The sequence below is a fragment of the Athalia rosae genome, chromosome 7 (genome assembly GCF_917208135.1).
Source record: "Athalia rosae chromosome 7, iyAthRosa1.1, whole genome shotgun sequence".
NCBI lineage: Eukaryota > Metazoa > Arthropoda > Insecta > Hymenoptera > Athaliidae > Athalia > Athalia rosae.
This window is the reverse complement of record NC_064032.1, coordinates 4150830-4173165: the sequence shown is the minus strand read 5'-3', so window position 1 is coordinate 4173165 and position 22336 is coordinate 4150830. Positions and strand designations below refer to the sequence as shown.

The 22336-nt window shown below is 41.1% G+C and overlaps 1 protein-coding gene and 1 long non-coding RNA gene across 5 annotated transcripts in view; one reads left to right on the top strand and one right to left on the bottom strand.

The window, feature by feature from the left end:
• LOC105686452 (A disintegrin and metalloproteinase with thrombospondin motifs gon-1) overlaps window positions 1–22336 on the bottom strand; it is an 88890-nt gene that overhangs the window by 19207 nt on the left and 47347 nt on the right. For all 4 annotated transcript variants that reach the window (XM_048659103.1, XM_012401732.3, XM_020856503.2 and 1 more), the window contains exon 7: window positions 9922–10120. In XM_048659103.1, coding sequence (XP_048515060.1) covers window positions 9922–10120 — 199 coding nt within the window. The remainder of the gene's footprint in view (window positions 1–9921; window positions 10121–22336) is intronic.
• LOC125501930 overlaps window positions 2581–22336 on the top strand; it is a 69635-nt gene continuing 49879 nt past the window's right edge. The window contains exon 1 of the long non-coding RNA XR_007279670.1: window positions 2581–3187. This is a non-coding gene — a long non-coding RNA (uncharacterized LOC125501930). The remainder of the gene's footprint in view (window positions 3188–22336) is intronic.

Sequence of the window (22336 nt, the reverse complement as noted above, 5' to 3'; positions counted from 1 at the left end):
TCTAAATGCAAGGCGTCCGTCTTTCATTGACGTGAATCGCGATACAATCTGTAGCGCCGTTGCCCGCGACCGTTGCAACTGCAACGCTGTAGATTATACGCTATATATATATAAAAATAAATAAATAAATAAATAAATAAATATTTATGTACAGTTTAAACTAGTGCGGTACATTCGTATGGTTTTATACGTTGGGCGCACGTTATCGCGGGGTCCCCGCTGTCGCACCTACGGGATATCGACTTAATAAATTACCGCTCGTATATATATATGTATACACACACACGCGGTGCGTATACCTGTGTTACCCCGTTATGTGGGTATAATTAAGAAACGTCTCGAAGACCCAGCGTTATCCGCTCCGTATAGGAAGGAAGCTGAATGTCAGGTTGCTACATTGTCGCTACAACCGCGGGATGAAAGATCTTTCTATATATATATATGTATTACCTACGTTTTATCCTCCAACGGGTAAATTTATTACACCTTTATAAGAGGAACTCCGAACTGCATATATACCTATATACCTATATGCGGGCGCCTCGAGTATGCGAGTCGCACGCCTCTCGTCCAGGCGTTGAATTCTCCGCCGTTTTCGTCCTTCCCATTGCATTTCTCCCTACCTCAGTCCTCTCCTTTCTCCGATTAATTTTTTTTTTCAGGGCTCGGATATTTTGGAAGCCGGAATCCTCCCTCGGGGCGATATTTTGTACGTATTTTTTTTTTTTTTTTTTGAACACACGTTGCAACTGAGGCGGACATTTTTTTTCGCATCCTCCACGTACCATCTACCCCGGCCGATGCACGGGTGTAATAATTATATACATATATGTATATATATATGGGTGTATGTTGAAATGCGCCAGATATATACAACGGTGCCGCGCATCCCTAATTATATACGGGAATTGCATGTAAACGAAGCCTGCAACTTTGCGATTCGAGATTGCGACGCGCGAGGCGGCATTGTTTTTGCATTATTATTACACCGTACGAATTAGGGTCACCCCGACGCTCGGTGAAGAAAAAAAAAAAGAAAAAACTAAAAAAACAAACTGAAAAAAAAATTTAATAAAGGAACGGAAAAAGGTATAGGACTCGAATCACGGAGTCCGTTTCGTAATAAATCTTTGAACGAATTCGAACGAATGGAAAGAAAAAAAAAGAAAAAACTTGAAAAAGAATTAGAATCGCGGAAGTGAATTAAAAAATTAATGCCACCCTGTGGACTGTGGATCTTGTATTGGTGAAAAAACAAAAAAAAAAAAAAATGTATGCACCGTAGATTACATAATACCTGTTACACCGAGTTATGTGTAGTCGAAGGAGATGAGAACGTGGGGGGGGGGGGGGGGGGAATGGAGTTTCTTTACCCTGATATAGCCACGTGTCGATTCGATCGTCGGATTGTAATGTTACATACACGCGATATTGATATTCGTCGTAGCGAGGAATGCATAAGAAGCATTGAAATTAGAATGACAAAAGCCGCACCTCGACTGTACCCAACTCGGGTCCCAAAGCTTTCGTTGTTACGGGCAGCTCATTAAATCCCCAACTCTCGTTCGTTCCGTTTAAAGATGGAGCAAAATGAGAAAGAAGAAAGAAGAAAAAAAAACAAACAAACATTTAAGAAGAAGAAAAAAAAAAGAGATGCAAAAATTTCCATATATACTTATACGTATGTATAAGTCGCATCTATTGACAACCCGCGCAGACCCCGCGACAAGAGACGCGTCGAACGATACAATTACAATATGCATATTATGTAGATAAGGTTATATATGTAATATGTATGTATGCGAAAAATATTCCTCTCGCCGAATTCGAAATTCGTATAGGTTCTTAGCACGATCGCGATTCGTGGGGGGGGGGGGGGGGGGTAGCGAAAATATTCACTCAACGTACACGACGGTCGGAGTAGGAGTGAGCAGAAGTTAGAAAAAAAAAAAAAATAAATCACAATAAGGAGTTGCGAAGTATAGAAATATTTTTGAATCATGAGCATTTTTTTTTTTTTTTTTTTTTTTTCAATTATTCGGGACGTTGGGAGTTCGACCCGATGCGTTCTCGAGCTTTTTTTTTTTTTTTTTTTTTTTTTTTAGTGGGATCGTTGGGATTTATCAAACATTTTCCCACAGAGATAGGAGGAAAAAAATTTATCCGTTTAATTAACCGACCATTAATTACAGGTCGATATAATGGAAAGAATAAAAATGAGAAAACACCTGCGGGATATAAATTAGTTTCTACCGAGATTACAGTGAATATCTTTTATACCCGCATGTAATTTCCGTCTATCGGAAACACCGTTGGAATTAATTCACGATTGTATAACCTCGAGTAGAGTAGAAAAAACGTTATTAATTCAACGAACGATACGCGTTGAAGAACAAAAAAAAAAAAAGAAAATATCGAAGAAAAACCGAAAAAATTCATTCATTCGAACCCAAAGCTCCTCGTCGTTTTATCATTTACCACCGAATGTCTATCGGAAATGACGAAACGATTTACGGTCCGAAAAATACATCGACAATAATCCGTACAACCGATTGCGAGTGAGTGATATTTTTCTTACCCTTTTAGCCGGTAGGAAGGTCAGGTCGGGTCAACGCGCAGCGACCCAAATTCCGGGACACCGGGTTCAGCGTTGTTTACACGACGACGAGACTCGCACAGCGTCTACGCGCTATCGTCCGGCCGATTATTGTCGTCAACGCCGGGGATCGTCGCTAGTGGTGTCCAGGTATCCCGGCTAACGAAAATTGCCAGCTACACTCGCCAGTCGTAATTCGATCGGTGGTCCCGGTCGGGAATTTTACCACATTTCGTTCGCGCGATCGCGAAAAGTGCCTCGCCCGCGAGTTGCCCACCTCCCGGCTGAACGCGTCCGCAAAAAAATCGGCGCGCTTTCCACATTAATTGCGCAGTTTTCGCGTGTCGCGTTTTCGGTAAATTTTTCGCGTCAGAAAAATTTGGCGTCGGAAAAGTGTTTCGTCGCGTTACGCACTTCGTACGCGGTTACGTGTGCGCCGCTTCGCCGATCCGGTGTAATACACATAAATACAATAACGCTCTCGCGAGTGAACTCTACCCGGAGATTAGCACCGAGGCGAACATGAGAGGACGGACGGACACCAACGGACAAACGGACTTACGTGTATGATACACACCGTGCATCGCACACGTACGTATATGTTACACACCTACCTCATGAGTTACCAACCGGTTTACCATGTGAATTTATATATATATATATATGTGTGTGTATGTATGTCTTTTTATAAATGATACGCACATACGTGCGTGCGACGTGTGTACCTAGGGATATACTTTAAGGTCGCAACCACCCGTTTTCTCATTTTACGTTTACCTCTGAGCTTTGAGCTTTATTATGCAAATGTTGTTTTTTTTTCTTATTTTTTTTTTTTTGTTTTTCTTCGCTGTGCACGGTGAAAACTTATTGCAACTTATGGCGTCCCGAGGCATAACTGATTACAAATTATGCGAAAAAGAGAAAGAATCCCTCGAGCCGGAGGACTTTGCCCGATAAGAGGCGTCTCCTTTTTTATTGTTTTTTTTGTTTTTTTTTTTTTTTTTTTGAGTCGACAAACTTTTCACGGAAAATTCATTCGGGGAGAAAGTTTACGGTGTTTCGTCGGTCGGGTGGACGAAGAGATTTTTTATTCGACTCGGTCGCATTCCGGTTTCACTGGTTTCGATTTGACTTATCCGTACAGAAGGTCTTCATTGTGGGGGAGGGTCGCTTTTGTTTCTGCCGTACCGTCGTGCAGTCATTAGAAATTCATTGAATTCCTCCCCGCGTCGGGTGCTCCGACCGGTTGGGGATTCGATGGCGTGTGTACGCGCCTTCCGAGGAGGACGGGGAGATGTTCGTACGGACGTTGAATATTACGTCGCGCAACGGCACGACATCCCCGCAAGATCGAACGCTGACAAAAATCGTAATGCATCACGTCCGACAACGGGGAAGAATCTATTTTCGAGTTCTTGTAGGAGGAGAGTTTGGCTGATCGATGCGCGCTCAGGTGATTTGTTGGAGCCGATGTTTTCCCTGGCTCTCTATCCCGAGCTTCCACGCTCTTCGTACGCGTTGTGAAGGATGAGAAAAAAAAGGAAGGGAGGAAATATTTGATTTCGTCTAGATTATCGGTCGTCACGGTCGTATATATACATGACCATCGAAATTCTTAGATTATTTGATAAAGTTTGTTACCCGGTCATCGTGTGTCCGAAGAGTTCATTTTTTTCGTGTCTGTTTCCACTGGACGATCAGTGGTTAGACATTGAATTTTCGCAGACGAAAAAATAGGAGGAAATCGTTTCTTTGCTTTTGAATAAAAAGTCCATGTTTCGATGAAACTTAGTTTTTTGGAAATATCTCGTTAAATATGCAGAATTGGGGGAAAAACTATAGAAACAAATTTGTAGGAAATTAAATTTTCTACGAAAAAGCTTTTATCCATTTTTTTATGAAGTGTGTATTTATGATGATATACGATTTAAAAAATTTGGAAATATCTTCATGAATCCACATTTCGGATAAAAAAAAAAAAAAAATAGATACAACCTGTGGTTGTAGTTTTTCGGGAATATCTCATGAAATATGCAAATTTGGGAGAAAAAACATGAAAACAAATTTGTAGGAAATTGAATCCTCTACAAAAAAGCTTCCATCCATTTTTTTATGAAATGTGTATTGATGATGATATACGATATTAAAAATTTGGAAATATCTTCATGACTCCACATTTCATATAAACAAAATAGATTCAACCTGTAGTCGTAGAGAATTTGAATTTTCTCATAATTTTCTTTTCTTCGCATATTTCATCAGATATTTCTAAAAAAAAAAAAAAACTGCAATATCATCAAAAAAAGAACTTCTATCGTCCTGATTCTTCAAATCTTTTCATCAAAAAGAAGCTGTTCCAACGACCAGTATAATGCCCACGTTCATTCTCATTTCTCCTCCCCAATTAGGGAGAAATTTCTCCCTTTTCCGTTTCCGTTTCAGTTTTTCTTTTTTTTTTTTTTTTTAAGACGCCAGTAAAAAAAATCCCATCGCCGCAATCGAATATTGGAAAAACTGAACTCATACGAGATGCACGTCGCACGCCTCCGTGCATCGTTTCAACATGGCTACCGTTGCATCGTTGCACCCACCATCGAACGGATAAACCGAGCCGTTAGAAGGCGGCAGTTGAAATCCGATGAATAATTTTTTGTATCCCGTGGAGCCGCGGGGGCCACCCGGTCAGGTGCGCGACTGCACGCGTACCGGCGGCGGTTCGCAGGTGGCTCGAGGAACGAACAACGCATCTCGGATTTAATTTTCCTCGGATACGCACAGGGCGCGAGCGGCGCGATAAATCCGAAGTTCGATGCGAGAGGAGGAGGAGAGATCTTCGCGTGGCGAGGAGGTCGCGCGAATTTTGGGTACGAAAAATGGATTTTCTTTTCTTTTCCCCGGATTCGATGTACAGGTACGGAAAGGTATGGATATACAGGACGTTGTCTTTGAGAAAATGACAATAAGCGACGCGAAGGAAATCACGTGCGTTTCGAATAATGGATATATAATATAAGTTCGTTGGCGGCGGCGCGGGCGTCGAAACGGTACGCGGAGGACGTGCTCGCTGTCAAAGGTGAATGGATATACCCCATTCGTGTGCCAAGAGCGGTATTATAGGTGGATAGGTGTACCACTGTGGAATCTCTGTGTACGTACAGTTGCCACTTGGATTATGCAAGTCGATAGTTACCCGCTTCCACGGGTCAATGGCTCTCTCCTAGCGAAGCTAATTGTCCGATGGTAATTATTAATAACCGAGTAATGGCCTTTTGAATAATGGATTCGCTCTTTATATACCTATAGAACGATTCGTAATCGACGGTCACGAGTAGCCGATCTTCGCCAACCTCCTTCCATTCCTATTTTCTCCATTTTTGTTTCTCCTTCTTTCTTTTTTGCGTTCGCCAAGTTTTACAAGTTTAATTTTTTACCTCCGATCGGAGATCGTATTTGAACCGGCGCGAAATTCGATTTCGATTTTGCCTTTTTTTTTTTTTTTACACGTCCATTTCCGGGACGCGTCCCGACGCCGGGCGTCGTTCCTAGACGGCGTGGCGCGCCGTGTCGTTCTTCTTCTCGATGATGTGGATATTCTTCTTCGCTGTAGGATATACCGAGAGACGCGGCGGGGTGCGGGGAGATCGTAGATCGAGCGGCCGTGATCGATCGCGTGATTGATGGAATGATATGTTAATGCCTTCGCGCCGTGGTCTCTTACTTTTGTAGATGTAACGAGATAAAGAGCCGATGTCTGATGTCTACTAGGACCGAAATTGTAAAAGGGAACCGGCTAACCGATGTTGACTCAAGTTCGAGCCTGGAACAATCGCGTCGGATGTGATTTATTTCCCATTGTATTCCAGAGAAACTTCGAATTTCTGGACAATTTCCACCCTTTTTTTTTACTCCAGTTTCGATCATTCTTTTCGGGGGACGTGTCGAAATTCCACAAATTTTTCGCTATTCGGATCGACGAATTCGCGACAACTCCGTCATCTCCACAGATGGATCAATTCAGCTTCCAATTTCAGATTTCAGGTTCCTCGATAACCCATTTCATTTGATTCGCAAACAGAGTGATTAAAAAATCTGTCTCGGGACGTTTTTCCAACGCAATTTCGATTTGGGAACGATTTACACATTGGCTAAATATCGATCATCGAGCGGTCGAAGTTAAACGAATTTGTCATCGTCGTCCGGATGAGATCCCACGGGTAATTTGAATATTTCGAAGGTCGGACGGCGATCGTCCGCGGGTAGGTTTTCTACCCGCGGGTAATCCGTCACTCATTCGGCAGGATTCACGCACCTGCGCAACGCCCGGGGATCACGTAAGCGACCGACAAACCATACGTTCGAAAATAGGATGTGTGGTAAAAATTATTATAAATCATAGCCCCGCGATCGCCGGTATAAGATACATCGGCGGAGATTGATCGCTGAGGTGAATTTAGCTCGTCGTCGATTCGCGATTCCGACAACCGGCGGCGCGTCTTCCTTGTTGCTGACATTGTGTGTATGTATGTACTGACAAAAGTTCAAGGCTCCAGTACACCGGATTCCTATTATTCTGCGAGATGAAAAAACGCCGAGCTTGGAGACTTGGATTTTTCTCAAAATTGGGGCCGGAAATCGTGATTCACTTTTGATTAGTGTTTTCTGTGGTATCCTTGGATATTTTTTATCTCAGGAATCCGAATTGATCTATTTATGAAATTGATCGAGTTATCGCAAATTTATTATTATCGACCCAAAAAGTGAAAAATCGAGGATATCTCGGAGGAAAAAAATCGTGGCTCAATTTGGACAACGGATTCGTGTTCCTGAGGTCAAAACACATGGGAGAAGTGCCATACGATCGATTCTTAGTCCCTCAGATTCGAATTATTGGGTACGAACTACATTCAAATAGACGATAAAATGGATTTTTTATTCTTGATCCCGAGAAGCTGGAAATTGGCGATCACTCGGTCAATTTCAGAGATAGATCAATTTTCCTTTCGGAATCGGATTCCTGAGGTCAAAATACATGAGAACAGTGTCTTACGATCAATTCGCAAGAAAAAAAAAAATTGGCCCCAAAATCCCCAAGGGGATTTGAACCCGTGCAAATTTATCGATTTTTGGGTCGAAAATCAACATTCTATTTTTCCGGGTTTTCCATGCTATTCTCATGTATTTCGATCTCAGAAATTCGAATCTGAAAGCCAAATTGATCTATCTCTAAAATTTACCGAGTTATCCCAATTTTTTGGCATTTTTTGGCTCAAATTTGAGGATATCTCGGAGGGAAAAAATCGTAGCTCAATTTGGACAACGGATTCGTGTTCCTGAGGTCAAAATACATGAGAAAAGTGCCATACGATCAATTCCTAGTCTCTCAGATTCAAATTATTGGGTACGAACTACATTCAAATAGACGATAAAATGGATTTTTTATTCTTGATCCCGAGAAGCTGGAAATTGGCGATCACTCGGTCAATTTCAGAGATAGATCAATTTTCCTTTCGGAATCGGATTCCTGAGGTCAAAATACATGAGAACAGTGTCTTACGATCAATTCGCAAGAAAAAAAAAAATTGGCCCCAAAATCCCCAAGGGGATTTGAACCCGTGCAAATTTATCGATTTTTGGGTCGAAAATCAACATTCTATTTTTTCGGGTTTTCCATGCTATTCTCATGTATTTCGATCTCAGAAATTCGAATCTGAAAGCCAAATTGATCTATCTCTAAAATTTACCGAGTTATCCCAATTTTTTGGCATTTTTTGGCTCAAATTTGAGGATATCTCGGAGGGAAAAAATCGTAGCTCAATTTGGACAACGGATTCGTGTTCCTGAGGTCAAAATACATGAGAAAAGTGCCATACGATCAATTCCTAGTCTCTCAGATTCAAATTATTGGGTACGAACTACATTAAAATAGACGATGAAATGGATTTTTTATTCTTGATCCCGAAAAGCTGGAAATTGGCGATCACTCGGTCAATTTCAGAGATAGATCAATTTTCCTTTCGGAATCGGATTCCTGAGGTCAAAATACATGAGAACAGTGTCTTACGATCAATTGGCGAGAAAAAAAAAAATTCGCCCAAAAATCCCCAAGGGGATTTGAACCCGTGCAAATTTATCGATTTTTGGGTCGAAAATCAACATTTTATTTTCTTGGGTTTCCCATGCTATTCTCATGTATTTTGATCTCAGAAATTCGAATTCGCAAGGTTAATTGATCTATCTGTTGAAATTGATCAAGTTATTGCCAATTCTTCACTTTTTGGAGCAGAAAAATCGAGATATCTCGATGGTAAAAATTCGTAGATCGACAAAAAAACACTCTTGGCATGCGTATGAAATATAAAGATGTGGAATCGATCAAAAAATGACGGATCAAAGATTCAAACGTCGAATGAAATGAAATACGTGCAATGCTAGCTTGTTGTCAAATTAAACAGGTACATGGTACGCATTTCGTGTCAACGCTAATTATCGGTCTACAGTTTTTTCGACTACCTCGATCACCCTGGAAAAAATTAAACGATCCGAACGACTCTCCGTTACAAAATAAAAAAAAAAAATCATACCACAGATGCGGTCTTGGTTCACTTCATGCGGAGGTGTACCTGTACCTGTACTTTTGACACACACGCGACCGACAACGAATTAACATTATGCAGGATTACAATCGCTCGCTAATTGCGAACACTGTATCGAGTACCTCGTACAATACAGCGAGGATCAAAGACTCTTTTTTTTCACTCATCCAAAAGCCGTTCATTTCTTCTCTATTTTTTCGCGCGATTCGCACACCATGTTCAATACAGCATATCGAACCGAAGAGGAGAGAAGAAAAAAACAAAAAAAAAAAAAATACATCGATCTCGCCGTCGGAATACAGGCAGGTGCTTCCATTAGCTTCCATTGTCGGTCGGTGAATGGAATGATTATAATTTTTATATATCATTCGAAAATGTTTTTTTTTTTCTCAAACTTTTCGTCGGTTTCCAGTTCGCTCGCGAAACGAAATTCGTACGGTATTTATCGTCGCGAGTTTTACGAGGACGTGTAATAAATGAGCGATGGATTACGATTTAAAAATCGCCGACGCGCCAAGCGGTCTGGGGAATCGTTTGCCGCGGGCCAAACACCTGGAGAGTGTCTGTCTGGTGTTTGAAATGGGAATGAATTCGCGTGGGCCGTTCGGTCGGTCGGTCGGACGGACGGACGCTTTGGCTCGCCGACCGTTTGACCAAAAGATATCGGAGCGCCGAAACTGAGAGGACGAAGAGGAAGAAGGAGAAGAACGGGCGAAAGATTTTTCCACTCACCAATCAGAGCGCAGTCGTTGCCGTCCGGACTTCTGTCGTCCGGTAAATTTACGCTGTTGGAATTGGAGCGCGTAGCGGACGCGTGGTAAATCAGATGTAGAATCGGTTGATCCAAATCCTGCGGTGCGCTGCCGCTGATTTTTCGCCTGTCCGCCGGTTCGATCAAATAACTTCCGCCGGAAGTGCGGATGTGGCCGCTCTGGAAAATAAAGTTGGAGGAAGAAAATAAATTGAGATTATTGACGAAATTTCGATAGATTTTGATTTTTTTTGAAGAAGAAGAAGAAAAAGGGCGTGGCTCTGACCGAGTTTCTTAGATGCGTGAAAAATGATATTTCATCGATGTTGAGACTGACGTGTATCTGAGCGTACGTATAATTATGGTAAATACGCTGTACACGTATTAAGTTATGTGCGATGTGATGTAACGTTTTAAATTTATGTGGGCACGTGTGCCCAGCTGTAGTTAGTGAAACGTTTATGTGTATTATATAGGTATATCCCGATGGTACATAAGCCAGAATTAGTACATGGGATTATTATATGGAGCAAAAGAGCTTTGAGAAGCATGCGATAGCGGCAGCGATTATTTTGTTTCAGATCACGAAGCACGAGTCAAGAATAGATCGTCGAGTTGTTTAATAACGTTTTAAATAATCTATGGAAATTATATTTATTGGATTTATTATACGCGCTATTGCGTAAATATAATTATAAATAATATAATATATTTAGTCTGTACCCGGTACGAAATAATTTAATACGAACGGTTCCTTCTCGCGCGAGGGCAGGGATTTTGGAAAAACCGAAATGGCGACCGCGCATAGATTTGCCGCATGACGAATACCCTGTTAATTTTTTTATTTTCGTTTTCGATTCCTTTGCATTTTTATTTATCTTTTTTTTTTCTTTTATCTTCTATTTCTACGTAGGCTTCCATATGGATCCGAATTAAGTCGATCAGATAGACGAATTTGGCTATCGCGATCTACACGTTACGATATTACAGTTGCGAACCACACACGCGTAAAATTCACAGAAACTCTTCAGCAGCGAAATTGACACGTCAAGGATTTGGATATCATATATGTAAATCGCACCGTAAACGTGACTTCGTGTCAAAATTCAAATTTGCCAAAGATCTCCGCCGGTTTCTAAAACATTAACAAATTTACTTTATGCTTTTTTCTTTTCCCCCTTATTGTTCTACGATATCGAAAAAATTTAATCGTCTTCATTTCGTCGCGTTTACCGCAGGGCTGAGTTTTTTGACGAAAAATTTTTTCCTCGAAAAATTGCTGACGGTATGAAAAAAAAAAAAAGATTTGATTAATTTGGAACTTTCAAAAAAAAATTCGCTCCGAACTATGGTCACTATGTGAAATGAAACGGTGATTAGCGTCCATCAAAGGATTGCAGATTTTGACTTCGATTACGAAATGAGTTTTTCCTATTTGTGTTTTTTTTCTTTTTTTCGTAAAACTCTTTTCCTCTTTCTCGTTATTTTATTGATATGTGATCGGTAACGAGCGTCTAAATATACATAACATATATACAAGATACGCGTAATTCCGTGTGTGTTTGTGTGCGTGCGTATACGTGTAGGCTCCATTAATTAAATTATACATACGAGTATAATAACCGATAATAGTTGCTGGATAAAATAAATATTTATTACGCCCGTAGAAAAGTAATTCTCTCTCGTATACGCGGATTATACGTTTACGGCTATGGTGCTTTATGGAATCAAGATTCGCGGGAGGGAAAAAATAAAAATAAAATATCTATTATACCTCCGTTGATTTTATAAACGAACATTTACGTCGGATGTTAGGAAAAGATGAAGGTGTAAAACGACCGAAGAGATTTACGAAAAACTAGATTCGGCTAAAAATGGCGGACTCGTTGGGACGGGGTAAAAAATTCCTTCTATCTGAAATTTTTTTTCGAAAAATCCACTCGGAATTTCATCCGAGTCAGCAAAGTTGTATGAATAAAACAAATCGTCGAACGATCTCGTATGATTCTGTGAAAATTTTACTCGTTCGTAAGTACAGAGGACATGTACGACTTGATAGGTTGGATAATTTATCGCGTTTTACCTACAACTTGTATTCTCATCGGTACAACCAATGAGCCGGTAGAGACACGGCGAGTCTCGACTCCGCGATTATAATTACTGCCATTTTCCTAATCTTTATTCATTGCAGTTAATTATTTATCTGCAATCTCCGCGCAGAAATATTCCGGAAATTATTTTGCGCTACACGGAATCCAACTTGTTGCACAGGTATAATTAATGCAACCTGCACGCTTCCTTGGTACGATTAACTATGATTATCTCTATTTATAGTCACTACTCGAAAAATCCTCTTTACAAATTCACGTTCTCCGTATCGTTCTGTTCAATAAACAGAAAATACGAATATGCATCTTTCTTTTTTTCTTTCACACTGATGAAAACCCAAAATTTTGAAGAAAAAAAAAAAACTAGTTTTTGATCACCCTGTACGAGTCACGTTCTCCTCATGTTCATTCTTGTAAAATTTTCAGCTCGTCGTCGGACGGTGTAAATTTGGTCCAGATGTAGGTTCGGTAAGTTACGTCGGTAGTTCGCCAACTTTTCTAGTTAAATCTCATCGTCAGCTGCAACAGCTGGACACGGAATCGCGAGGTCGAATTATATTTCCCGGTCCGGTTGAAAAAAAAAAAATAATAAAAAATGGAAAAATGAAAAAAAAAAAAGAGACATTAAAAGGTGTAACGATCTCGAACACACCCACTTTCCGAAAATAAATTTCATTCGCACACATCAGAGCCGCGTTAAATACACGCGAGAAGTATAATACTTATACGTGTGTGATGTGTAACTGAACTGGCCGAATGTACAATGAATCATTATTTTAATCCAAGTTGAGAAAATCCCGAGGGATTCTGCGGATCGACCTTGATATCGCAAGATTTCGCGTCTGGTTTCATTTATTTATAAGAAAAGAGGGAAAAATTTTGTACGACTTATCTAACGGGTGTCCGAAATTCGTTCGTATTTTCCGGGATTCGAAGGTCTGATTGAAAATTTCTTTTTTATTTTACTCGTTTTTTGTTGCTGTCAAATTTCCCTGGGAACTAATTATTCGTTCGATCTTCATTTCGTTCACGAGGAGCGAAAGAAAATCATCTTTTTTCCATCGCCTCACCGTACAGACTCGCTCAAGTGGTCGGATTCAGCAAAACAACTTAATATTTCATCGGTTTATAATCCTCTCCAAGAGATTCCGCTTACAATTAATAGTAGGGATTAGATTCCGCTATTTTTGTATCGCGCGGCTAGATGCGAGCTCCAGTTGAATACCGTGCCGGCTGTTTTCCACTTTGATGTGCGGTAGGTACAGCCTCCTCACAAGCTGTTAAAATTTTTGAACTCCGATCCCGAAAAAAAAGGATTTCAAAGACGAGTGAATTTTTTTTATTAAGCTTAAAAAAGAAAGAGGGGGGGAAAATGATAACCGTTTTTCTCATAGTTTCGGTACAGCGAATGGGGTTTTTTTTCTTCAAGGGAAGAAAAGAAGGAGTGAATCATGTACGTGAATTTTATCCGTAGGCTCGAGCCTACTCGCCGCTCATGTGAGACCCTTGTTAAGTTGTTCGTTTCAGTCGAGCGACGTTCTGTAATTGAGACGTTGAACGTTTATTTGCATTCTCGGTGAGCAACGTGTGCAGTAGTAGGTAGCAACAGAAGCCGGTACAGTTGGCCTGCACTCTTTATAAAAAAAAAAAAAAAACTGTACAAAGAGTTTACTTCAGCCGGACCCACCGAGAACTCTCGTTTTTCCCTTTCCCTCTCTCTCTCGAGAGAGAGAATCGCTATTTTTGTTTTTTGCCTCGTTAATTTAACCGTCTTTGATTTTATTTTTTTCCGTCAGGGTGCAGCTGATGGATGGTACCCGTACCTCGGATCCCATAAAAAGTGAAAATCGAGCTTTTGGTGCTTTTACCAATTTTCGAATGATCTTTTTGAAAAAATAAGAAAAATCCATGTCACCAGGGCTTCAGTTTCTCTTTTTTTCTTTCTCGCGTACCAAGTTGTCTGGGAAGATTGACAGCTGTCCTTGAATTTTGAGCTCAAATCGAATCATTGCTGCCAAGGTTGTTGTTACGTAGGTATAACTCGAACGGTCGGATCAGAGGCGGCGTCTCTTCTTTCGTCGACCAGATGGCCGCGGTAGTTAAACAAATCAGATTTTGATTTCTAAACCAGGAAGCTCTGTCATTGTTTATAGAAAATATATGGGCGTATCGGCGCATAGGTGTGTACAAAAATCCGGACAAAGTTGGCCGCAACTTCGCACCGATTCGCGTTCGTAGAAACGTATCGCGTTAGTCGAAAAACATAAATTACAATTCGAGTTTTCACCGAAACCAGATTTCGAAATTACGAAAATCGCCGTTCGGTTTACACAAAATTCGAGAAGCTAATTCCTGACCTGGTCAATCTATAGTCTCGTGAGTTTTTTTCTCTCTCTCTCTTTTCAGTCGTTGTTTTCAAAAATTGGTAAACGTCAAGTAAGACGTAAAGCTTTCGGAGGAAAAAGAAAATTGAAAAAAGCCAACTGTCTGGTAGCGACCAGCCGTCCGTGTTCGGGTTAGCGTTAAATCGAAGACAGAAATAAACTTGACCCAAATAGGCGGAGAATTTAGGTGGCGAGGAAAAAGAAAGAAAAACCAAAAAAAAAAGAACAAAGTAAAAGACCAACTGAAATTCTAAGGTCACGCGCGTTCTTTTGGTTTTCGCGCCCCGTGGTTAGGGAGAAACCCGAAAAAAAACGAAATGAGGTTAAATTTTCGAATTTCACGGCAGCCGTGGATTTTTTGTTGAACGCGGGGATTTTTTTTTGAAAATTTACCTCGTCGCCGCGAGGAGCACGAGTCGCGAACGTGGACGCGAACGCTGGTTAATAAAATAGGAGGACGATTTCAATGGTAAATGAAACGTCTGCTGGGTGGGCTTCTTCTTCTTCTTCTTCTTCTTCTTCGTCTTCGTCTTTTTTTTTCTCTTTACGGGCTACGGAATTTTTGTTATACCGTCGCGTATATAGGTGTGTACGCGTGTTCGTATAAACGATAACCGATCGCCGTCGAAACACAGTGTATGAAATACTTTATGAAAAGCTCGCATATTTATGCACTTGCGATTTGCATTGAATCCACGGCCGAATTGTCTGAAACGTTATTTGAAGGAGTAAAAAGCGTAAACGAAGAAGTAGTCGAAGTAACAGCGTGTCTTCACATTACTTCCATTGCACGGATACCTACGTACATACCTAGGTATGTAAATTATGCGGTGAATTTATACGGATATACCCACCCTTTTATACATCTTTCTACGGAGAGGAATATTTTTCTCTCTCTCTCTCTCTCTCCGTTTTGCCCACCACAAAAATTGAGAACGGGAATTTTTTAAAAGATTTCGGTAGTTCGTGGCCCTGCGATCGATAAATATTCATATTTTAATTGGCTATCTATTCGACGAAAAGCTCACGATCCTCGCGATCATTACAATTAAGACGCACGAGATCGCTCGCTGGTACAGCTACGAAAGTGATAATCGTGATACGCGTGAACGAATACGATCATTAATTTAAATTTACTTAATAAAATCTTATAACTCTTCGTATATCTCAGCTTAATCAAGCTTAAGGTCGTTATTCCTTTTATGTCCTAATCAACGTACGTATAACGACGAGCCACCGCTGGCCACTTGATTGACGTCAATTTATGCAGTTTTACGTCTCACATTTCACATTCATTCATCCACCGTAAAGTACATAAACATTATAATAATACGAACGTACATCTACGAACGTCGACGACGTGCGGTATTTCTCCGCTTCCTAGTCGCGGAAAATAATCCATCGTCGAACAAAAAAGAAAAAAAAAAAAAAGAACAAGAAAAAAAGCGCTAGGAAGAAATTTCGAATCGAGCAAATTTCTCGCTCCCTGTACACCGGTGTAAAAAATATTCTTCGCACTCTCGGAACTATTTTATTTTCGTCACCCACATCCGACGTACGCGATCCGGGAGGGTGCGCTCTTTTTACCGTGTCCCCCCATTCCGCTTGATCCCACGAAAATTTAGAGGCCATAAAAATTTAAAGGTTCACGGCCGTCCTCGCGTAGTAGCTGGCTTCGCGTACACACGTAGGTATGTAAACGAGACGAGCTGCGAAAGAGCTTTCGAAAATCAAACATCGTTGCAAGTACGGAATATATTCTGTCTCGTGTCATTCTTCGTGGTTGTAAAAAAAAAAAAAACTGAGACGATCGCTCCTCGAGAAAGAGATGAACGAAAATTCGGGGTTAGAGAATGAATGGAAAACAAGAGTGTGGAGAGAAAGAAAAAAAACTAAAAAAAAACAACTAAAAAAAGAGAATTTAGTACGTGAAAGAGGGAAAAAAAATTTCACGACCGTATCGTCGTAAAAATGCCATACATTGCAGCGAAAGGAAAAGAAATGTAATAAAATCGTATACCCCGTTGCACCGGGGTACGGAAGACGCGGTCGCAGGGGGGAAATTTCGGGACAAAGATAATAACCACGGCAGTCTCGCTATCGAGATTGAAGCCATAAGCTGTGCACGCCGAATGCATAAATTATGTCGGGATCAACGTAAATATAAAAAACCGTAATAAATGATTTACAATTTTACCTTTTTTCTGTTTTTTTTTTCTCTCGACCGTACCGAATTTTACAGCCGCGACAACGGCAGCTATCATAATACGTGCGCGTATATACGCAGCATTTTCCCCTTTTTTTTTTGAATTTGAAACTTTTCACTTTTTCCCCAATCGAGCTCACCGGAGGTAATAATTTTTCGACGAAATGAAATGAAAAAAAAAAAAGGAAACTAGGAGCCGCTTTATAATAAAAAAACATTAATCGTGATTCGGACTTTCGTTGGTACGATCGACGCGTAGATCGGCCTCAATAAGTAGAGTGTGTAAAATTTAACCGTTGTTCATTCATCGTCAAATCCATTCGGACTTTTTTGGTTGACTTCTATTAGGTTTATAACGTACGATAGCCGATTTTCCAGCAAAAAACTTAATCGTAAAAACGTCGTCGTACGTTTAGCGTTGTTCATACCACATGCGTATATACCAGTGAATATGTATAGGTACGTTCACGTGTACCCTAACACATGACAATTGAGCGCGCTTGTGATTCCGTTGCGCTCTCGCACACTCGTTGAAATCTGTCGGTCGTCGTTACGCACCATTATCTTATCGACGTGGACGTAAACCCGCGGTGAACTTTACCATAGAAACGGTAGAAATAACATTAATTCACAAAATGAATTAAATAAATAACGTAACATCGTTATAAATCAATACAATCGTTGCATCGTAGCCTCCCCGGTCTCGGTATCGAGTAAGAAAAAGAAAAAAAGACAAGTTCAGAACCAAACGTTATAATATAACGATCCAATTTTTGTAACCCCTCGAATCACGATCCCCTAATAGTAGGATATACGTAAGAATATAAAGAAAAAAAAAAACACAACTAAGAAATCAAAAAACGAAACGGAAGAAATTTTTACACGCGGAAAAGTGTAGGTAAATGAAGAGAAGAATTATAGCGGAACGGAAAAAATGGTGAAGTGAAAAAAAAAAAAAGAAAAAAAAAACACAGAATCGCTGATGGCAAAATTGGCAGCGTCGGGGAGTCGTTCCGCGACGTTAGACAAGAAATAGTAGTAACAGCTCTCGGTGAGTCAGCCAAAAGGAGCTGTTCTCTCTGCCCACTCGGAGATCCGTATGGTAGTAGTAGTAGTAGTAGTAGCCGTTGCCGGTCTGCGCCGGCTGGCGAGAAAGTGGAAAAAATATTACGGCTGGTCAGCCAGCAGCACATCGCATAATAGGAACCGTAGTCAGTGGTAACCGCTAGCAATTAGTCAGACCCAGGGAGAGCGAGTAGGAAAAATTTTTTTTCGACGGTCAGACCGTCCCCGCATCTCTCTCGAAGGGATCGAATAATGCCCGCCGCTGACCAACGCTTTTTGCGATCGCTTCGCTCCCTTCCCGTTCGCGATAGGTCTTTATTTTCTTTGTACGGAGTGCGAAAACGCGTCGAGTTATTCGTCGACGATACGAGCAACGGTTTTTGGAAATTATTCTAACCGTTGCCATTGTTTTTAGTGCGTCCGAATTCCGGCAGGCCCCCAATTAACGAATTTGACGTACAACCTTGCGGACGGATTTACGGTGGGCGAATATCAAATACACCGGGGGGGGGGGGGGGGGGGGGGGGGGGGTATTCGGAATTCGTTTGTTCGGTCCCAAAAATAAACGTGGGTGTCGAGTAATTTACGGCGGCTTCGACACCCGACAACGCTAGGCTAGCTAGGCTCGGATCCTCCGTCATTTTTCTTTTTTTTTTCACTCGATCGACGGTTTTATCATTTCATTCGCTCCGTCGTCGCAGGTTTCCCCTCGACTCTTTTCGCTCCGTCACCTTCGTCCGAAAGTTTTTCGCTCGATCGATATCGTTCCCGACTCGGACGTCAGCGTCGCGTTCCGTAACGAGGCTTTTACAACGACGACGAAGCGAATGAAAAAAAATTATTCCACCCGATACGGAGGCCCGAGCGGACTTCACGGGGCCGGGGAACGTGGTAATTTTACATCGCGGGGCCCCTTGCATCGGAGGGCAGAAGGTCCGCGGGCTAACGGTCGTTGGCGGGTTGCTTGTAAATCATCGCGTTAACGGAGGATGAAAAATTTAATGGGTTCGCGTCAGCGTCGATATCTAGGAGGCGACGTGGACGCGGTGCCCGTAAGCGCCATGTGTAATAAAGTACGAATGATAATTGTTATTTATTTATTTTTCTTTTTATTTTTATTTATTTTTCTTTTTTCTTTTTCGCAACAGTTGAAAATACGTGCCCGACATATCATTCGACTCTAGCGGAGCTCGAACGCGTCATCCGGGTCCGACCACTGACGTCACCCACGTATCGCGTCAATTTAACCGCACGTAATTATTGATCACATTACGTTCGTAAGCCAAATTCGTATTCCGTCTGCCCCCGGACGCGCATCGGCCCATGCGGACGGCCGTTTTAATATTTTCGGACTCGGGGATGTGTGCGCGATTGGAAAAAAATATTTATCCCGGAGTCTGGCTGGATTCTTTTTGTTTTCTTCTCCTCGCGATGGCGAATTTTTTGCAAAAAAAAAAAAAACGTCGGCTCTAAGCTCGACGCTCCCGACGATCCGAATGATTTTTCGATTTTTTTTTCTTTTCTCTTCTCTTCTCAACGCGATGTTTATCGGACTCCGTCCGATGCTATCGACAATTTGGTTTTCTTTGTTCGATGTGAGAGAAACCTTTTAACACCGACAATCGACGAAAGGGAAAATACGTCCGCCGGGATTCTCTTCGCTCGGATTTGATGTACGTCTAGGTGTACGCTAACGTGTGTGCGTGTAATTTTTTAAGTGTACACGGGAGATAGCGGGAGATGGCTTGAAGAATTATAACCGAGATGTAATCTGACGCTACCAAGAATTACGTAATGTGCCCGGCGAAAGACACTCGCGAAGCTCAACCGAGAAAGAAGACCCCGTACAGCGTACGTACTCGCCTACGTAAGTGTAACCCCGTTTACGTGTGTCACGTACGTACGCACACGTATATACGTATACCGCATTACGCCACGTGTCTAACGAAGATGACTCCTCTCTATTACCCTCCAAGCTCCTTAAAGACTCTCCTATACGGTCCTCCTCGCGGTGTATTTTAATTTTCGCTACGGTCGAAGAGCGAAGGCCGACCTCAAACCGTTGCGTCGAATTTGAAAATTTGTGCTTCTTCGCGGCGTTGAATTTTTTTTTTTTTTTGCGATTTTTGAAAACTGCTTCGAATTTTTCAACCGGGTGGAAAAAAGTTTTTTTTTCGCATTCGAACGATCGTATCATTGCGAAAATGCTCGACTCGGATGAAACGCGAAACGTACCTACAAGTCGATTGGCCGATGCTCGGGGTAGAACTATTTTAATGTATATTGTCCATAAATAATAAGCGAAACGGTATTCGTGGCGCCGATAAACCCGTTAATCAATATTATACGTACTCCGCCGAATGCCTTTTCCATATTGCCATTTTACGTAACGTACGCGCGTACACTTGACTCCGCGGTTAATACCGCGGGATGAATTATTTATAAACCCGAACGAAGAAGAGAAAAAAAAAAATATATCAAAATGGATTAACGAAGGATGATAGAAAACAAATTCAACGTAGACGCGGGATCTCGATTTTGTGTAATTCTCGCCGATTTTTTCAAGCCGCAAAATCAGAGTCAACGAGGGCTTCGTAAACAGACAATTTCGTTCGTCTAAATTTCCAGTTTATTCAACTCCATTTCGGATTTGTGTACTCCGGTCGTAATTGCGGCGAAACTTTATGGGGATAAATTCGGAACCGAAGAATTCGTTTCAACAATTTTCCCTTTTTTTTTCTTTATTTTTTCGTTCCCGAATCGGCGTGAAATGTCCCGTGCATCGTTGCTGTAGATTCAAATATTTATTCGAAAATTCCCTTCAACCCGGAGGGACGTACGTGTAACGTATACAAGTACGCGCTATAATTAAAGTCCTGGGGGGGGGGGCCCAGGGCAGGAAAATTTCTATCATCGTAATCGTCGTCGACGAAGCGCAGGGGGAGTGCGCGTAAATTTTTTTCATTTCTTTTTCTTCCTCTTTTCAACGAATGCACGAGGCGCATGGAGAGAAACCGAAAAATTTAGTGCCTCGAAAAGCAAACAATTTCCATTCGAATACGTCTGATTTCAGAAGATACCAGATTTTCGTAGCACACGGCCAAACCATCCGTTTGGAATTAACGTATCTTATACGTGTTTTCAAAATAACGTTGTAAAAATGTAACGATAAATTATCAGGTTTTTAGATTTTTAGATCAAGCTTTTTATTTCTGGTTTGTTCTCCTTTTTTTTTTTCTTTTTTTGCACAAGCGAATTTTCTCCAGTCTGTAAATATGCAAACATTCGCGAGTGAGTCACTCAGGGAAACTAGAAAAAAAATAGACGAGATAAAAAGAGAAACAAAAAAAAGAAAACAAAATTAAACCGCGATGACGAAGAATCGTTAGTTGTGTATTAATATCTACATTTGCGAATTTGTGCAGGAAAACGAGGAGGAAGAACGTTTCGTCATTTTCGCACAATTTTCGCGGTGGTAGTTTCACAATTTTCCATCGGTTCGCCGACACCACCATCTTCCCCTACGGCGATGCAATTATCTATTTATTAATTAACTTAGTTCGCCGATAATAATTTTGATCAGCTTATGGGCAACTATAATTTTAACAAGCACAACTCAATTTCGCGAATTATTACAACCGACCTTGTGCAGATTAGTCGACGGCGCGTGCGAACAAAAAGACCACCACATCGCACCGTCGTCATCTCGATCATCGTAATTCGTAACGTGTACAATATACACGAGATCGATAGGAACCTACGGCGAAATTTTGCGCGATTTTTTTTGTTCGCCAAAAAAAAATGAACGCAATATTAAAATCTTTCCATCTTCGCTTCGAAAAGTGACTTTGTCATTATTTCAATGGGACGACGGATCGATTTTCCCCCCGGAAAAGCGAATACTTTTTTGTCGCTGGATAGAAATCCTTTATTCGATCGTGTTTGCAAAAATGACTGGAAACGATCGGATGGATTTTTGGAACGAAAATCGCGTGTGGAATATTACGTGGTGAAATATAGATTCGAACGATCTTTCATTTATGTATATATACATATGTATATATATACATTCCTATTCACCCTGTATGTGTTTTATAATGAATAGACGAGAGATTGAGCTTTTACGCTGATGACGCGTTTTATTCTTGTGATCTAAGTTTTATAAACGGTCTGACCCACTTCGTACCTAAATGCTAACTATTATTATATGACGCATATTTGATAATATAAATATTTTATACACACACACATATACACACGTGCCCACATGTACGTAGATACACCCCATGTGCAGAAGTCAGTCAGTCCTGAACCGTATATATACGCGAATATTGACCCAATTAGGTTCGAGAATATCGTACCGAACGTCCTTAATAACTGATACGTTTTATTCGTCCTTCGAACATTCGGCGGACCATTAGTTCCGTTGTTACCGGCGCAAAAATCCGTTGGCTCGAAATTTTGGAAATTTCCGAGATATTTTTTTTATTTTGTCCAAAAAAAATTTTCGAAGCAACGCGTTGCGCCGTCGTTCGGTTGAATGAAAAGTAACATTCGTTTGGGTAGCGTTGATTTGTGGAACAATTTAATATCGGAAGATCGCTTATTGAACTCTGAAGATCTCTTGACCATG